Source organism: Leucopleurus acutus (assembly GCF_964270905.1).
Source record: "Leucopleurus acutus genome assembly, chromosome: 4".
Classification (NCBI taxonomy): domain Eukaryota; kingdom Metazoa; phylum Chordata; class Mammalia; order Artiodactyla; family Delphinidae; genus Leucopleurus; species Leucopleurus acutus.
This window is the reverse complement of record NC_139146.1, coordinates 51,793,141-51,812,193: the sequence shown is the minus strand read 5'-3', so window position 1 is coordinate 51,812,193 and position 19,053 is coordinate 51,793,141. Positions and strand designations below refer to the sequence as shown.

Below are 19,053 nucleotides of genomic sequence, written 5' to 3'. Positions count from 1 at the left end.
AAGTAAAATATACTAAGAACACGGTGTCTTACAGACTCACCATGAACTCCTGGAAATCAAACAATTACAGAAACTAGGAAGAGTACTTCAAGTTTACAGCATCAGAGAGTCTGAGGATGGACACATTTGCCATCCTGTGTTGTAAGTCAAACGTCTGTATCTTCTCAATTACCACCAGATGGGGGACTCAAGATGTGGTCCACTGTCTCACCTGTTTGTTCCAACACATCAGGAGCCATTTAATTCTGACCCTCTCCCACAAGCTTATCTGTTTGTTTATCCTCTGCCTCGGGACTTTTCTATTTCCTAGTTAGCGCTCCCTTCACTTCAGGTCATGTCCAGTGAAAGACAGTATGCATATCATCCAGTAAAAATATTAAAATACATGTCTTATCACACTTAAAACATCATGATGAAACAAAATTCTGGAGGAAATTTGGAATTACCCTTGAAAAATAAGTATATTAGAAGAAATTTCACTCAATTGAAATGTATCTCTAAATTATAAGCCAAAGACAACTAGACATATTCACAGAGAAAATTCAGGAAGCACACTAGCAAAAGGAGAAATGTACCACCTCCCTGTTTGAAATATGGAAGATTACATGTTGAGTCTATATGACTAAAATGATACCTTATAACCAATCACTACTTCTAAATGTTAAGTAAAGGATTGTAATAAGATTAATAAGACAAAAACATTAAAAAGAAACAGAACACAATGAAGGAGAATAAATATTATACTTTGTAAACCTACCGAAAATCAATATCCAATAAAAGGCTTTTAATGTTAGACTTCTTGTCACCTGATGCTTTCAACCTGATCAGCTCATGCAACCTAAAGCAATGAGTGAAAGCAAATTTAATAAGAAATTACAAATGCCATAGATAACAAGCAAATAAAAAACCCATCAATGTTCTCCTGATATTTCTAATATTTCAGTGAAACACTGAGGAAAATTTGGCAAGTATAAGCAAGGTTTAAATTTCACAAATATTTTTAAAACAGTGGATGGATCTCATCTGAAACAGAAAACTCTAAAATAATCAATAACTTAAGAATCAAATCAGAAAGAATCTCCTATCATATACCAGAAATCTACAAAGATTTCTCTCAAATGGAATAAAGATTACAAACTCCTCAGAGAGGGACCATGCTTTATATTTCCTTTGTACACTTGAAGCTTCATGTCGTAACCTGCACATAGTATTGGGTTGGACAAAAAGTTCATTTGGGTTTTCCATATCTTAGGGAAAAACCTGAATGAACTTTTTGGCCAACCCAATAAATAACTACTTAATAAATTTTCTTACAGTTTAAATAGTGGTGATAGGAAAATGTTTAAAATACCATATAACATACCTTGGTGTCCCAACACACAGTACTCTTCTGAACCCAAGGGTAGAGAGTAGGTCTACCAAGAACAGACAGCTCCTATCAGCAAACAAATACTGGGCATTTGTCTTCTTGTTTTCCAATGGATAAAGGAGTTGACTGGGCCTTTTTAACTGGGTGATAGAAATATCACCCACTATCTGATGCTTGCGATGCTTTTCCTCATCATCTGGCAACAGCAACTGCTGACATCTTTGACAAAACTTTCTCTGAGACAAGGGCAACTCAATAAACTTCAAGTACCTTCAAGACACAACAAAACACAAAGGAATACATTTTAAGTTTGTTGCTTTAAAGACAATTGATTTTCGCCAGGTTTAACATGCAAAAAGTATTATTACTTCCTAAAGAGTACTGCATGAAGAAGCAAAGGTACGAAACAATCTGTGGAATGTTGGCTAGGATTTATGTCTGGCTGCATACCTACAAAGTGGAAAAGAATCAGCGATCTCTTAAAAATTGAGATGCTCCAATTTAGTCACTGGCTGAAGATCAATATCCATTTAAAATGTGAATATAATATATTATTCAAACAACTTAGTAGTAATGGAGACTACTATCACCTTTAAATTTATTGACAAATCCATGTGTTCTAACTTGGAGGTGTTAAACAGTCTGGCTCAGTAAGACAGTCATTTCCAAATGAGAAATTAAGATCATTCTTCAATTTCTTATGGCATACATAGCAAGAAAAATTACCTCCTAAAAGAAAAAATGTTCCCACAAAGTTCCTCTATTCTTAGCAGTACTGATGGAGGCAGTTCTGAGAAGCTCACCCCAAAGCAGCAAAACAATAATCAAAGCCTTAAGAAATACGATACCAGATAGCCTATTTGATCCCTTTCAAGTCACCTTTATATCTGATTTCAAAGCCACTACTTTGCGTTTTTTGCCCCTCTCTTTCCATTTTATTACTGATGATTAAAGAGAGAAGACAATCACAGTACGTTTTTAAAACTGCTGATTTTGTATATGCAATCCAGCTAAGAATTCACAGTAAGATGGACTTCCCTGGTGGCGCAGTGGTTAAGAATCCGCCTGCCAATGCAAGGGACATGGCTTCGAGCCCTGGTCCAGGAAGATCCCACATGCTGTGGAGCAACCAAGTCCATGCACCACAACTACTGAGCCTGTGCTCTAGAGCTCGCGAGCCACAACTACTGAGCCCGCGTGCCACAACTACTGAAGCCCATGTACCTAGAGCCCCTGCTTCGCAACAAGAGAAGCCACTGCAATGAGAAGCCCGTGCGCCACAACAAAGAGTAGCCCCCGCTCACCACAACTAGAGAAAGCCCGCTCACAACAATGAAGACCCAAAGCAGCCAAAAATAAATAAATAAATTTTAAAAAATTTTAAAAAAGAAAGCAGAATAAGAAAACAAAAGAAAAATAAGTAAAATTATCATGGCTCATAGAGGGTCAGAAATGTCTAGATCTAAGCATGTCAAATAGTGCACTAAAGGATTCTTAGAGTTTGAGAACAGTCATATGATTTTAGTTGAACTAAACTCTGAACTGTACTGTAAAAACTGTGAACTTAACATAGAATCAAGGTGGATATTAAAACTTTCTGTATATAAACACAGTTTCACTTCAAAGCACCCAAGGCAGTGAGAAATAGGTATTCTGAATGGCGATAGCAAGAAATAAGCTCATCATGCTGGTAATTTGTTTCTATTTCTATGATAACTGTTCTTTTGACAGCTTTATCTATGACTGCAAAGAAAAAGGAGCATGATATTAGAAGAAACTTTAATAGTAATTCAAAGTAAGAGTGTCAGTAGAGAAAAGGGCCCCTAAGACATGAGATGCAAGTGGAAGGAACCAGCACCGTCCTTGGCAACAGACACACTGAATTTACTACTATTACCATTCATTAGTAACTGTTCATTGTTGAAGACTTCCACATTCAGACACGAAAAAGCAAGAAGACCAGATTTACCATCCTGGCCCTCAAAAAATTGATAAAATATATGAAACCACAGTTTTAAGATACTGGACAAAAGAAAAAAGTAGGAAAAAAAAAGATATCGGACAACTGGCAGCCCAAACAGTGAACGCCGAGAGAAGGGAAGAGGTGAGTGAGCAGTACAGCTGCTCAGCTTCCTGCCTGTGGAGAGCTGGCTGCACAGGATGGAGGCCCCAAACACAGCACAACAAGTTGATGAGGTAGAGTTGAGAAATCGTGGAGGCCAAGGCAGCTGGATCCACAAGGCAGAGCACTGGATGGTACGCATGGAGTACACGGAAGGCAGACAGCAGACACTGAGCTAGTGCTCCAAGGCCTGCTGAGATTCCCCTCCAGTCTATGCTGAGCACTGATTAGCAGGTGCGTGAAAAGACTACCTACCAAGAGACAGAGGACTGCTGGAAATGAGCAGGTAGAACAATCACCCAGGGCCCAGAGTGAGAAACCTCTGAATCCACAAGGATGAGGTAGGGCGCTCAGGACATACAGCCTCAGGAGTGGGAAGAAATCAGCCCTACCCCAAGGCTGCTCTGGTCCTCCAAAAGGCTTAAAGATAAACCTTCAAAAGCAAGGGATTATAAAGGATCAGACAGTAAATATTTTGAGCTTGGCAGGCGATCCATTCTCTCTGTCACGACTATTCTATCGCTGCAGCACAAAAGCAACCACAAGCCCGAACAGAAATGAACAGGCATGGCCAGATTTGGCCTGCAGACTGTCGTTGGCCAACTCCTGCTCAAGAGTATCAAACATTAGCCAAGTAACTTAACTGTATCTTAGAACAAAGCTCAAAAATAGGTAAAGGAATAAAAAATAACCAGTATACAACAAGGTAAAAATCACACTGCTAGCACTGAATCAAATATAACCAGGTATGCAAAGAAACAAGAAAACATGACCCATGATTAGAGAAAAAAAAAACCAAAAAACCAATCAATTCAAACCAACTCAGAAATGACAGAGATAATATAATCAGCAGGCAAAAACATTCAAGCCATTTTATTATAACTATATTCCATATGTTCAAGAAGGTAGAGGAAAGCATGAGCCTAAGGAAAGCCATGGAAAATATAAAAGGACCCAAATCAAACCTATAAAGATTTTTTAATTGTCTGAAATGATGTGACTAACAGCAGTTCAGACACTACAGAAAAAAACATTGGTGTACTCAAAGGCACAGCCTTAGAAACTATCCAAAATGAAACACCAAAGGGCCTAAATACATGAAAATGGACCCCTGAAAGGGGGGAGGGGGAAGAAAAATTTTTGAAAAAATAATGGTTAAAATTTTCTAAAATTACATTCAAAGATCAAAGAAGCTCAGTGAACCCCATGCACAAGAAATGAAGAAAACTATAAGATACATTATAATAAAATTATTTGAAGATCAGTTGATAAAGAGAAAAATCTTAAAAGAAACCAGAGGGAAAAAAGACACGGAAGAACAAAGATAAGAATGATACCAGATTTCTCACTGGAAATTAGAAAACAGTGGAACAATACCAATTCTGTACAAATTCTTCCAAAAAACAGAAAGGAGGGTATAATTCCCACTTCATTTCATTAGGCCAACATTACTCCAATACCAAAACCAGAAAAAAATTATAAGAAAACTAAACACCAATATACTTCATGAACACAAACTCAAAATTATTAACAAAACTTTAGTCAATCAAAAACACATATATAAAGACAGTAAGTAATACATCGTGACCAAGTGTAGTCGACCCCAGATATGCAAGGTTGCTTTAATGTTTGAATTCAATCAGTGCAATGCACCATATTAAAAATCAAAAAAAAGAAAAAATGATCTCTTTAGATGCAGAAAAAAGCCCTTGACAAAAATCAAACATCCATTTGTGATAAAGAATCTCAGAAAACTAGGAATAGAAGGGGACTTCCATAACCTAATAAAGGGCATCTAAGAAAAACTTACAGCTAACACCACTGATGAAAGACTGAATGCATTCTTCCTGAGACTGGAATAAAGCAAGGATGTCTACGCTTACCATTTCTACTCAGCACTGACCAGGGAGTCTAGCCACTTTGATAAGACAAGAAATAAAAGGCACAGATTAGAAAGGAAACATTAAAACTTCTTTACTCACAGACATGACCATGTATATAGAAAGTCCTAAGAAAATCTTCAAAAAAGCTGTTAAATAAGTAAGCTTATCAAGTATAAAAGATAATATACAAAATCAACTCTATTGTTAGACTAGCAATAATCAGAAACTGAAATCTGAAATATAACAATTTAAAATAGCATTAAAAATATAAAATATTTAGGAATAAATCTGACAAGAGATATATAACCCCAGTACCCTGAAAATTACAAAATGTCATAGAGAAAAATTAAAGATGACTTAGTAACTGGAGAGATATACCATAGCTATGGATTATAGAACTCAGTATTATTAAGATGTCAATTCTTTCCAATTTTATCTATAAATTCAACACAATTTCAATTAAAATCTCAGCAGGACTTTTTGCAGATACTGAAAAACTGGTTTTAAAAAGTTCAAAAGCCTGACCCTATTTTATATCATATTTAAAAACTAAGCAAGGACTTCCCTCCCGGTCCAGTGGTTAAGACTCCATGCTTCCAATGCAGGGGGCATGGGTTCAATCCCTGGTCAGGGAACTAAGATTTCACATGCCATGCAGCACAGCCAAAAAAAAAAAAAAAAAAGAAAAAGAAAAAGAAAAACTAAGCCAAAATGGATCATAGACCTAAATCTAAGAGTTAAAACTATAAAACTTCTAGAAGAAAACATAGGAGAAAATAATAATGATTGGATTTGGCAAAGATTTCTTAAATAGGACTTAAAAAGCACAAAGTATTAAAAAAAAAACCAATAATCAAAATTTTAAACTTTTTTTCAAAAGACACCCTTATCGTAAGCAACAAAAGAAAAAATAAATTGGACTTAATCAAAATTAAAAACTTCTGTTTTGCAAGGGATACCACCAAGAAAGTGGAAAGACAACCCAAGAACGAGAAAATGTTTGCCAATCGTGTATCTGGTAAAGGAACTGCATCCACAATACATAAGAATACTTACAACTCAACAATAAAAAGAATTAGACCAACTAAAAAATGGCAAAGGAAGTGAACAGACATTTCTCCAAAGAAGAAATACAAATAGCCAATAAGCACATGGAAAGATGCTCAACATCATTAGCAATCAAAGGAAATGCAAATCAAAACCACAATGTGATACTACATCACACTTAATATGATGACTATAATTTAAAAAATAATAATAAGTGTTGTGTAGAATGGGGAGAAACTGGAACCTCATAAATTGCTAGTGGGGATGTAAAATGATGCCGCTACTTCGGAAAACAGTTTGGTAAGGTTAAACACATTTATCATATGATCCAGCCATTCTACTCCTAGGTATTTACCTAAGAGAAATAAAAACATGAGTCCATACAAACCCTTATACACAAATGTTTGTAGCAGCTTTATTTGTAATAGGCAATAACTGGAGGCAACCTGAATGTCTACAAACAGGTGAAAATATATCCATACAACACAGTATTATTCAGGAATAAAAAGGAATAAACTAATGATACAAACACTTAAACATGGATGAACATCAAAATTATTTATGCTAAGTAAAAGAAGCTAGACACACATCCCCTCAAAAAATACTATATACTGTATAATTCCTTTATATAAAATTCTAGAAAATGCAAACTCATCTATAGTGACACAAAGCAGATCAGTGGTTATCTGCGGCCTTTGGGGATGGAGGGATATAGGACAATGGTAGAGGAGGAAACTTTGGGGGGTACTGGATATGTTCATATTCTTAATTGTGGTGACGGTTTCATGAGTAGATGGTTTCATGTCAAAACTTATCAAACTGTAATTTTAGATACATGCAACTTATTGTACACAAATTATTGTACTTCAGTAAAGCTGAAAAACTTGGGGAAAAAATGTTAATTTCCCCCTAACAACCCACATTCCTCCAGGGTGCCCATACACCCATGTTTGCCCAGAACAGTCCCAGTTTACATCTGCTGTCCTGGAGTTCCATCTAGTTAGTGCCCCCTTTTACTCTCAGAAAGTATTCTGGTTTGGATTAAAATTATATGGGCACCCTACCTATAACTTCCATCATATTGTAAAAATTAAATCAAATTCAAAAAGTGCTATACCAAAAAGAATAATTTCAATTAACTAAAAAATAACTAAAATTTTAAAATACATGTTTTCATAGTGATATTAAAAATAAAAGAACAATGACCCTGATAAGTCAACTCTGTAAGTTGCTGGGGTACCGAATCATTATTCTGAAAACAGGCTGAAAACAAATAAGAGGGGAAGAATTAAACATTTATCTTGACTTCCCAGATGAACTGTAAACATGGTTAAGTCAACAGCTGATGAAACAAAGTTCTTCTTTAAAGAATCGCAGCTAATAAATGCATGAGCGATGACAGGAATTTGTAAACCCTTATAACTCTAGGCAATGATCATCAATTACTGCTGAAATCATTACACGGAACAGTGACATAGAACTTTATAATGGATGGTATAGGCTGGCCTATACCTATATGACCTGAACACACAACCAATCTTATAACACACTAAGTGAACAGCCAGACATTATCTGCCTTTTGATGTGATATAAAAGGAAACAGACCACACAACTTACAGAAGAGGTTGCTCCTAAAACTGAACTCAATTCTGGGGACGCCTCTACTTTCCAAGAAATACAGGGGATAGAATAAATGTTAGCTGACACTATAGGATGCAATCAACCAAATTCAGAATATGGAAATCTCTATCAGACAAATGACTCTGTTTCTTCAATGAATAAAAGATTAAAGATATCAACCAATTGCCATGTGCAAAGTCTCTATGGATCCTGATTTGAACAGACCAATTATAAACTGGCATTTATGAGGTAACCAGAGAAACGCTGAATGCTAACTGCATGCTACGTAATATTAAAAAATTGTTTATGTTTTAGGTATTTTAATAGTATCGTGATCATTTTTTTTTTAAGGCCTTATCTCTTAAGATACATAGAGAAGTGTTTCCAGGTAGAACTATATAATGTCCAGATTGGAGGTCGGGGTAAAGGGTACAGGGGAAACAAAATTAGCCTCATACTGATGACTGAGGAAGCTGGGTGTGGGTGCAGGAGGTTCTTAGTATACTGTTCTCTCTGCTCTTGCGTATGCTTGAAATTTTCCTAAATAAAAGGTATTAAGAAGTGCTTTAAAGGAAAGGGAAGAGTTAAACTCAAAGAAAACAAAGACAATTCCAGAAGATCACTAAGCAAGAACTGGGTTGTACTCTGCCCTAAAATCATGTGAGACTTGGTTTTTCATTCTTTGGCAATAGGGACATAATCTGGGAAATTTCTCAGAACTCAAGAACATGAGTTTCCAGTTTGAAAGGATTTACCTAACACCAAGCAAAATAAAATAAAACAGACTTACATCAGATAGATCATCATGACATGTGACATCCCTAGGAATAAAAAGATTCTAAAAAACTGACAGAGGGATTAAACAAGTCACAGGTCACACATAAGAGATCAAGAATGAACTTGTTGAACTTCAACTTCTCAACAGCTATAATGAAGACAGAAGAAAATGGAGCACTGCCTTCCAAACCCTGAAGGAAAGATATTCCCAACCTAGAATTCTATCATCTGTATAGGTTATAAATCAAGTATCCGCATAAAGGTATTTTCAGAAATGCAAGATCTCAAAATATTTACTTCCTTTTAAGCATTCAGGAAAAAGATCAAGTCAACTGCTGGGTGGTCAAAATCAAACTGGCCCCAGACATCTACAGTACCTACTTAACTCTAGAACAGTGCTCCACAAAGAGGGCCATGCACTGGAGCTGGCCGCCAAATGTTTCCAGTTCCTGATGAGACAAAGACAGACATCCAGAGTACATGTTTAGAAACTTTTATACCAATTAGACAGAGTACTTTTAGGTCTGTTCAATCTAATAACAAAAAATGTGGGCTTGTATTTTGTATGTCTTCTCTTTTTTTCCATTTTATTTTCTAGTTATTTATTTCTATTATATTTACAGAAGTATCTGATCCCAGTGGACTAGAAATAAAAATAAAAACATAAAACAAGCAAACAAGCAAAAGACTGACCCTTTAACACAGATCATTTAAGAAGTACTGCTCTGGAGGACATGAAGCAATCCTGCAAAGTCCCCAAGTAAAACATACACCCAAATAATTTTATACTTAAGTACCGTGCCATTCAAGAATAAAGGAGTTACACAGACATAAAAAACAAACTTATGGTTACCACAAGGGAAAGGTGGGTGGGGAGAGATAAATTAAGAGTTTGGGATTAGCAGATACACACTACTGTATATAAAACAGAAACAACAAAGTCCTACTGTACAGCACAGGAAACTATATTCAATATCTTATAATAAACTATAATGGAGAAGAATCTGAAAAAGAATATATAACTGAACATATATATATATATATATATATACACACATACATATATATATATATAGAGAGAGAGAGAGAGAGAGAGAGAAAGAGAAAACCGAATCACTTTGCTATACACCAGAAACTAACACAACATTGTAAATTAAACAATACTTCAATTAAAAAAAATATGTAAAAGAAAAAATAAAGAGATCAAATTTCTAATTTTCAAAAAAAAAAGAATAAAGGAATTAAATATTTCTGGACTTGGAAGAACTCAGGTTATATAGTTATATTACCTGGATCCTTCATGAAGAACCTGCTGGACAGCTGGATGCCAAGGAGAAAGGGCAACCATTACAGATGGGAACATTTCTGAAAGCTCTAGGACAAATTTCTCCAAGAAGATGAAACCAATAGATTATGCTACACTTGAATGTTCTGAAAGGATTCAGACAACAGGCAGAGAGTTTGCAGTTGAATCATTTCTGAAGCACATAAATAATTAAGCAAATAGTCACTATAACAACCAATAAATTCAAAATTGTTATTAACTAGGAGGAAAATAAAAAGCTGTGTAGGAAAGAAGTTATTATGATTTATATATTTTTATATAAATGGAATCATACAATAGCCACACAGATATTTTGATTTAAATTTTTTTGATTAATAAAAGCCTTTCTAAAAAAAATTAAAACTGCTAGAGGATGAATTTCAGCCAAATAGGAGATGAGTGAAGAAACTACAGCAAAGGGGCTATCAGTCAGCACTAAATCTATTTGACCACAGACTAAAAACAGAAAAAATATGGGTATTACAGTTAGAGTACAAAATGTAAATAATATAAAACCAAATAAAACTGGTATGGGAAGAGAAAGGGAAAGGGAAACCAAAAAGTGTATTGATTTTCTCATACTTTAGAGCCATCGGCCAAAAGATATAATTTAAAACTGAAAAACCAAGTAAAAGAGCTATAAGCAATATTCAAAGGCATAAAGGTTAACCCTAAAAAGAAATAACCAACTAAAATCAGATAGTAATTGAGCCCGAGTGCCACAACTACTGAAGCCCACGAGTCTAGAGCCTGAGCTCTGCAACAAGAGAAGCCACCCAATGAGAAGCCCGCGAACCGCAAGGAAGAGTAGCCCCCACTCGCCGCAACTAGAGAAAAGCCTGTGCGCAGCAACAAAGACCCAAGGCAGCCAAAAATAAAAATAAATAAATAAATTTAAAAAATAATTATTAATAAAAAAACAGATAGTAATTATAGAGAAGGAAAGAGAGAGGAAGAAGAAACATATTAAGTAATCATTTCTCATTTTTAGATGGAGGAAGGCAATCTAAAAAAAAAAGAATTAAATATGGTTTAAAAAGTTACAAAGGCAACCATTAGAACAAAAATACAGAAGAAACACACATTAAAAAAAGAAAAACAGGGCTTTCCTGGTGGCACAGTGGTTAAGAATCCGCCTGCCAATGCAGGGGACACAGGTTCGAGCGCTGGCCGGGAAGATCCCACATGCCGCGGAGCAGCTAAGCCTGTGCACCACAACTACTGAGCCTGTGCTCTGAAGCCCGCAAGCCACAACGACTGACCCCGCGTGCCACAATTACTGAAGCCTGTGAGCCTAGAGCCTGTGCTCCGCAACAAGAGAAACCACTGCAACGAGAAGCCCGTGCACCGCAACAAAGAGTAGCTCCCACTCGCCGCAACTAGAGAAAACCCGCGCACAGCAACGAAGACCCAGCGCAGCCAAAAATAAATAAAAATTAAAAAATGAAAGAAAAAAAGAAAAACAGGACTTCCCTGGTGGCGCAGTGGTTGAGAGTCCGCCTGCCGATGCAGGGGACACGGGTTCGTGCCCCGGTCCGGGAAGATCCCACATGCCGCGGAGCGGCTGGGCCCGTGAGCCATGGCCGCTGAGCCTGCGCGTCTGGAACCTGTGGCCCGCAATGGGAGAGGCCCCAACAGTGAAAGGCCCGTGTACCGCAAAAAAAAAAAAAAAAGAAAAAAGAAAAGAAAAACAAACACAGACCACAGAGTGAAAGAGCATAAATAGAAGCAATAAAAACAGGAAGTATAAAAATAATAAAACTAAGACCAAGCATATCTGTCATATCCGCTATAAAAACGGGCTAAACCCACCCATTAAAAGAAAGCCTGGGGGCTTCCCTGGTAGCATGGTGGTTAGGAATCCACCTGCCAATGCAGGGGACACAGATTTGAGCCCTGGTCCGGGAAGACCCCACATGCCGCGGAGCAACTAAGCCCGTGAGCCACAACTACTGAGCCTGCACTCTAGAGCCCGCGAGCCACAACTACTGAGCCTGCACTCTAGAGCCCGCGAGCCACAACTACTGAGCCCGCGTGCCACAACTACTGAAGCCCACACACCTAGAGCCCACGCTCCACAATGAGAGAAGCCACCGCAATGAGAAGCCCACTCACCTCAATGAGGTAGCAGCAGTAGCCCCTGCTCGCCGCAATTAGAGAAAAGCCTACGCACAGCAACAAAGACCCAATGCAGCCAAAAATAAAACAAATTAATTAATTAATTAAAAAAAAAAAGAAAGCCTGTCAGATTGGATCACAAAGCAAAATCCAATCACTTCTAAGATGCAAACATTTTCACATTTTAGCATCTAGGATATTGAGACATGATTTACAACTGCCATCAGCCAGACTGTATCACTGCTATTATCCTATGACTCAGTCCCAAAACAGAAAGTTATTGTACATGCACTCAGGGACCAAAACAGAGAAATGGAGCAGAAGCACACTTGTGATATTAGAGAAGTAAATAGTTGTCATTGAATGAATGATGAAAACAATCAAGGGCTTTATAGGAAAAAGGAGAAAGGAAGCTCCCCAAATAGATAACGCTGTGCCAGCTTCTGCTACTCAAATATGGTCAAAAGGACTGCCTATCACACACCAAGTGAAGCCAACTGAAGGCAGCAGAAGCTGCAAAATCACCAGGAAGAGATGAAAGTTCAAAGCGAGGGGCTAGTGTGGCAATTCACTCACTACATGGGACTATCTTAAGGCACTAAGTTTAATTATTTTTAAATGAAGGAAAAAAAGAACAATGTTAAATGAACCTCCACTGATGTATTTTGTGCCTGGTCAAAACTGTCCTTCAGAAAGCTTCCATTGCTAGTTTATTAACCTTCTCTTGACAAAAGATCAACTGAGATCTTGCGCATATTTCTATTCAAAATTATGTCATTATCATTCAACTGTATGGCTTTAAACATAACATTCAGACACAAGGGGTTTTTCTTAAGTTTGGTAGGAAGAACTTGAGACTCTCAGGAACTAAGGATTACCCCGTGCTCCTTCCTCATTTGTACTTACTACACATACCCAGGGGGGAGAAGAAATTCATTCTGCTGCATGGCTCAGCATGACTCACAAATTGCAGGCTAGCATTTTGAAATGTCATTTTTATTGATCTCCATTTGATGTTCCATTTGACTTTCCAGGAGTAGACAAATTATGTTTATGGCATTTCCCTAATAGCAGACCTTGAAAATCTGAGTTTAAATGAGCTCTGAAAAAAACATAACCGAATGAAATATCAACTAAACAAAACTACCGGGATGCACATAAATTAATGCTGATTTTAGCATTAAAATATATCCTCCCTAAGACTTCAGCAGTCACGATAAAGATGTCAACATACTACATAATAGAATAGCACATTTCAGGGCATGACAGGCAGCTAAAAACTATAAGGAAAGTCAAGTCTCAGACACAAAGTATAAATCTGTCAACTGAACACATATGAAATATAAAGCATGGTTGAAATTAGAAAAATGAATATCAAATCCTATTCTGTAGAACCTAGAAGTCTGTGCAGCACTGCCAGTTCCATAATAAAAATCAAGTAAGAAAGGTCAATTTATCTCAATAGCTACCATTAATCCTTTCTAATAATTTCAAAACTAAATCAGTCAATGAAAAGCTATTGCTATGTCACAGTAACAGATAAAAAGTTTGCTTTATAGAATAGGTATAATGTTTTAATGCATTTTAACACTTTCAAATATAGTAGTTATTTAATAAGATAACATAAATGAGTTGTATAAAGTTAAATTAGAAAATAATTATAATCTCAAGTAACAGTACGTCATCCTTACATCCATTTACACACAAGAATAATCTGCCAGTCTCAAGCTGAAGACACACTAAGAGAGTAATTAATAACACAGAAGAGGTAATTTAGTAAGCCTTTGGTTCTAAAAAGGCAAAATTTTTAATTTTGAGAAATGACTGATTTCAAACTTTTCACTCTTGTCGAAAGCATGTAAGAAAGCATAAGAGCATCAATTATAAAGTGATCCAGTGAAATCAGTGATATTACATTTCAAAAGCAAAAACTTTTACCCATCCTCCAAAACCTGTTCGAATACTATATCCTTAAACTGAATTGATCAGCTAAGGCACGAGTTAGCTGTAAAGCTTCTGACCTTCCAGAGTACTCAATCTTTTCTATGAATACTGTCAACACAAAACATTCTTCTTTTGCACTGTATTATGTTTAAATATATCTCAACTCCATTACTAGCATTTTAAGTTCTTTCTGAACCCTCAACAAAGAATGAATAAATGACTGGATGGATGGAATGGATGGAGGCTTGGACAACAAAATCTGAGGTTTTGGGTCCCAGATGATTTAGGATGTTGAAAATGACTTTATTAAGACATGCTCTCAAGAATCAGCACTAAATAACAGATGAAATTATGGCCCCCAAGAAATAACCTTTTGAAAATTCTTTAATATTCCATAGTCTAGCCAGTGTTTTTAAATTCTAACTAACATGAAATGTGAATTTCAAAAATTCTTCAGTATCAAAAACCACACTCTGGTAGTACAAAGTCTTGCACAGTGGTTTAGCTCCAGACTAAAATCTTATTACGCAAGGAAAGAAGATCATCTAAATTTTCTTATAGAGTGTAACTGCATCACCAATATCCTTATGTAATAATATGAAGTACATGCTTATCAGCTAAAAGTGATACGGCAGAGTACAAAACTATGTCCACATTATGACCACAATCTTGTACAACAAAACTTTGCATAGGAAAAAGGCCAGAAGGAAGACTACAAAATGACCAAGGTGATGGGTTCAAAGGGAGAAACCAATAGTGATATTTTTCTACTTTCCGCATCTTCGATATTCTATCTCATTATAATAATCTCATAATAATATATCTCTATATAACTCTTTGTTTTATATCTCCTTAAATTAAATCACTACACATAATATATTAATTACTATCTGCTTATATGCTTAAAAATACTGTTTTAGAATCTGGGAGACATACGTTTGAGTCACTGCTCATTCATTCTAATAGTATGAAGTTGATGAAGTTACTTAACTTCTCCAAGTACTCAATTTTCTCATCTAAGTAAACCACCTTGGCAGGATTTAAACAATATATCACGGAAAACACCTCGCATAGTGCCTAGCTCAGTGGTGCTCAGTTTACATTAATTCCTTTTTCAACATTTTTTGTTGTTGATTTAATTCCCATAAATTAAGTAGACTTAATCACTGATTAAGTACTGCAGTTAAGGGGCAATCAAGTTATCTCAAGAAAAGCTTCCCCTATCAAAGGACTTTAAAAGCTACTAAGAAGCTCAAAAAGACATTTTTAACAGATCCCAATATTCCTTTACACTTAGCCTAGATATGACCTCAGAATCCTTCTAAACACAGCAGCCCAGGTAACCAGCAGGAGTTATCATGAGAGTGAAAACCTATTTGTCATCAGCAACCCAGACAGAGGCTTCTTAAGAAGTCTCTCCCAGCACACAAAACACAACGCCTATAACAAAGGAGAGGGATGAATTCTTTTCACAAGTTTGCCAAAAAATTAAATCTATGACTCAATTCCAGTTCACCCAATAAAACATTTTAAAAATGCAGATTTTTAGGGACTTCCCTGGCAATCCAGTGGTTAAGACTTCGCCTTCCAATGCAGGGGGTGCAGGTTCAACCCCTGGTCAGGGAGCTAAGATCCCACATGCCTCACAGACAAAAAACCAAAACATAAAACAGAAGCAATACTGTAACAAATTCAATAAAGACTTTAAAAATGGTCCATATCTAGGCTTCCCTGGTGGCACAGTGGTTGAGAATCCGCCTGCCGATGCAGGGGACACGAGCTCGTGCCCCGGTCCGGGAAGATCCCACATGCCGCGGAGCAGCTGGGCCCGTGAGCCATGGCCGCTGAGCCTGCGCGTCCGGAGCCTGTGCTCCGCAACGCAAGAGGCCACAACAGTGAGAGACCCGCATACCGCAAAAAAAAAAATTAAATAAATAAATAAATAATTTTTAAAAATGAAGATTTTTAAAAACAGATGTTGACAGCTTTTAAAAGTTTTTTTTGTTTGTTTGGTTTAGTATTTCAAAAAGGAACATTACAGTAACTCTTCATGAGATTGGATTTGACAATGGATTCTCAGCTATGATACCAAAAGCACAAGAACAACAACAACAAAATTGAAAGCTGGACTTCATCAAAGTTAAAAACTCTTGTGTATCAAAGGACATCATTGAGAAAGTGAAAAGACAATCTACAGAATGAGAGAAAATATTTTCAAATCATCTGATAACAGTGTAATATCTAGAACATATAAAGAACTCCTGCAGCTCAACTACAAAAAGACAAATGACCTTATTAAAAATGGACAAAGGACTTGAAGAGACATTTCTCCAAGAAAATATACAAATGGCCAAAAAGCATATGAAAAGATGGTCAACATCATTAATAATGAGGGAAATGAAAATCAAAACTACAATGACATACCACTTCACAACTGCTAGGATGGCTATAATCAAAAAAACAGAAGATGATATGTGTTGGCAAGGACATAGAAAAATTGGAACCCTCATACATTGCTGATGGGGATGTTAAATGGTGCAGCCACTGAAGAAAACAGGTTGGCAGTTCCTCAAAAAACAAAGCATAGTATTATCATATTATCCAGTAATTCCACTCCTAGGTATATATGCAAAAGAAATGAAAACAGGGGCTCAAACAGATACCTATACACCAACATGTGTTGAGTATTATTCACAATAGCCAAAAGGTGGAAACATCTGAGTGTCCACTGATGGATGAATGGATAAACAAGATGTGGTACAGGGACTTCCCTGGTGGCACAGTAGTTAAGAAACTGCCTGCCAATGCAGGGGACAGAGGTTCGAGCCCTGGTCCTGGAAGATACCACATGCCACAGAGCAACTAAGCCCATGTGCCACAACTACTGAGCCTGCGCTCTAGAGTCCGCAAGCCACAACTACTGAGCCCCCGCGCCTAGAGCCTGTGCACCGCAACTAGAGAAAGCCCGCACGCAGCAACGAAGACCCAATGCAGCCAAAAAATAAATGAATAAATAAATAAATTTATAAAAATAAAAAGATGTGGTACATGGATACAAAGGAATATCATTCAGCCATAAAAAGGATGAAGTTCTGATACATGCTACAACATGGATGAGCCTTGAAAACACAACACTAAGTGAAATAAGCCAGACACAAAAGGACAAATATTGATGATTCCGCTTATCTGAGGTACCCAGAATGGTCAAATCATAGAGACAAAAAGTAGATTAGAGGTTACCAGGGATGGCAGAAAGGTGGAATGGGGAGTTATTGCTTACTGGTGACAGAATTTGTTTGGGGTGATGAAAAAGTTTGGAAACAGATAGTGGTGATAGCTGCACAACACTGTTAATGTAATTAATGTCACTGAATTGGCAAATGTTATCTTATATATATATTTTACCACGATAAAAAGAAATTAATTACTGAAAGTAAACTTAAAGGCACTGAGGGAAGAAAACAATAGGATAATAAATGAAAATGACACAGCATCAGTACCTTTCCACACACTGCGAACGGGATAAAGGAGGCTGACATTTTCGGTTATGAGCTTCTCGGGCAGCCAGTCTGGCTCCTGACAACTGAAACAGAGTACAAAATAAACTTAATAAACCATCAAACTTGCTACTATCCTAGAAAAACTGGTATCGCATTCTGCCATCAAGAGGCCAGAAATTCGAGCAACTCTAAGCTCTAAACAAGCATTCATTCCATGGGAAAACAAAACACATTAACCTGGGAAAATTCTAGAGCAGTTTGAAACAATAACCAACATATTAAAGCACTGAGGGATTAATTCACACACAGTGATCTTAACGAGTCTACAGAACAGTGGCATACAGACTGTTTTCCAACAAACCTAACAAAGCTGAAAGCTTTCTAGTCAAAACTTTCAGGGCTTCCCCGGTGGCGCAGCGGTTGAGAGTCCGCCTGAAAAAAAACTTTCAGAAACTTTAACTGGAGCTGAGTCCAAGAGAATTCCAAGCTCATAACTGCATCTCTAAGTGCCTTCATCAGTCATCCAGTAGCGGAATAAGGGATGGTCAATGCAAATGCTTCCCAAAAAGTGTTTTTCTAAAGCACTTCCTGGAATGGTAATGACCTGCACTCTTTAGGGAGAAATCTATATTGGCAAAACCAATGCTAACACCTCAGAAAGCCTTAAAGGGAACTCGGACTTTGAGACAGTAGTTTAAGACATCAGTAATCAGAGTAAGTTCAGAGTAAATATAAACTCCAGTCTCTCACACCAAAAAACATGGTATCTTCATCTCAAGAGATTTGTCTCATACATTCTCAGTGAAATGTCACAGACATCAACAATTAAAAATATATATATACATATATCCAAAAAGTTGATATACCTTTTCATCTTCCCATTGAAAAAAATTACAATCTTTTCTATCTCTACAAGCTGAGCAGGCATAAAACCTCCGCGTTTCTTCTTTCCCTTGGTTCACCTTTACAAACAGAAGAGTGGGTCCTAGTTCCAGAATAGGAAAAAATAAGTCAAACAGTCATCTACCTCAAGTTCCTAGTTTTCATCGCCTTTAAATAAAACCTGTTTCAGTTTTACGCACAATTTGTCACAATTAAATGCACTACTCTGTTTAATAATTTTTTCCCCCAAAGTCACAACATTCAGGCAAAGACTACTTAAGAAATAAATTTTGAAAACTGGTCTCTCCAGAAGGAAAATGCTATTGTCAGTACAGTTGCAGTCCACATGGTGAACGGCCTGGGTCCTGACACAACAACAAAGACGGAGTGCAAACAACTGAGCACTCTGCCACCTCCGCTCAGTTATCCTTTCAGTGAAAATCTGAGCTTTTAGAGTTGGACGCACT

General features: G+C 36.9%; 1 protein-coding gene across 1 annotated transcript in view; it reads right to left on the bottom strand.

The window, feature by feature from the left end:
• The window catches only part of ZCCHC4 (zinc finger CCHC-type containing 4), a gene marked incomplete at its 5' end in the record, with an annotated part of 47,708 nt that overhangs the window by 28,111 nt on the left and 544 nt on the right, over positions 1–19,053 (bottom strand). Inside the window, 4 exon segments of the mRNA XM_082838026.1 lie at positions 758–838; positions 1,364–1,639; positions 17,705–17,787; positions 18,571–18,689. Coding sequence (XP_082694152.1) covers positions 758–838; positions 1,364–1,639; positions 17,705–17,787; positions 18,571–18,689 — 559 coding nt within the window.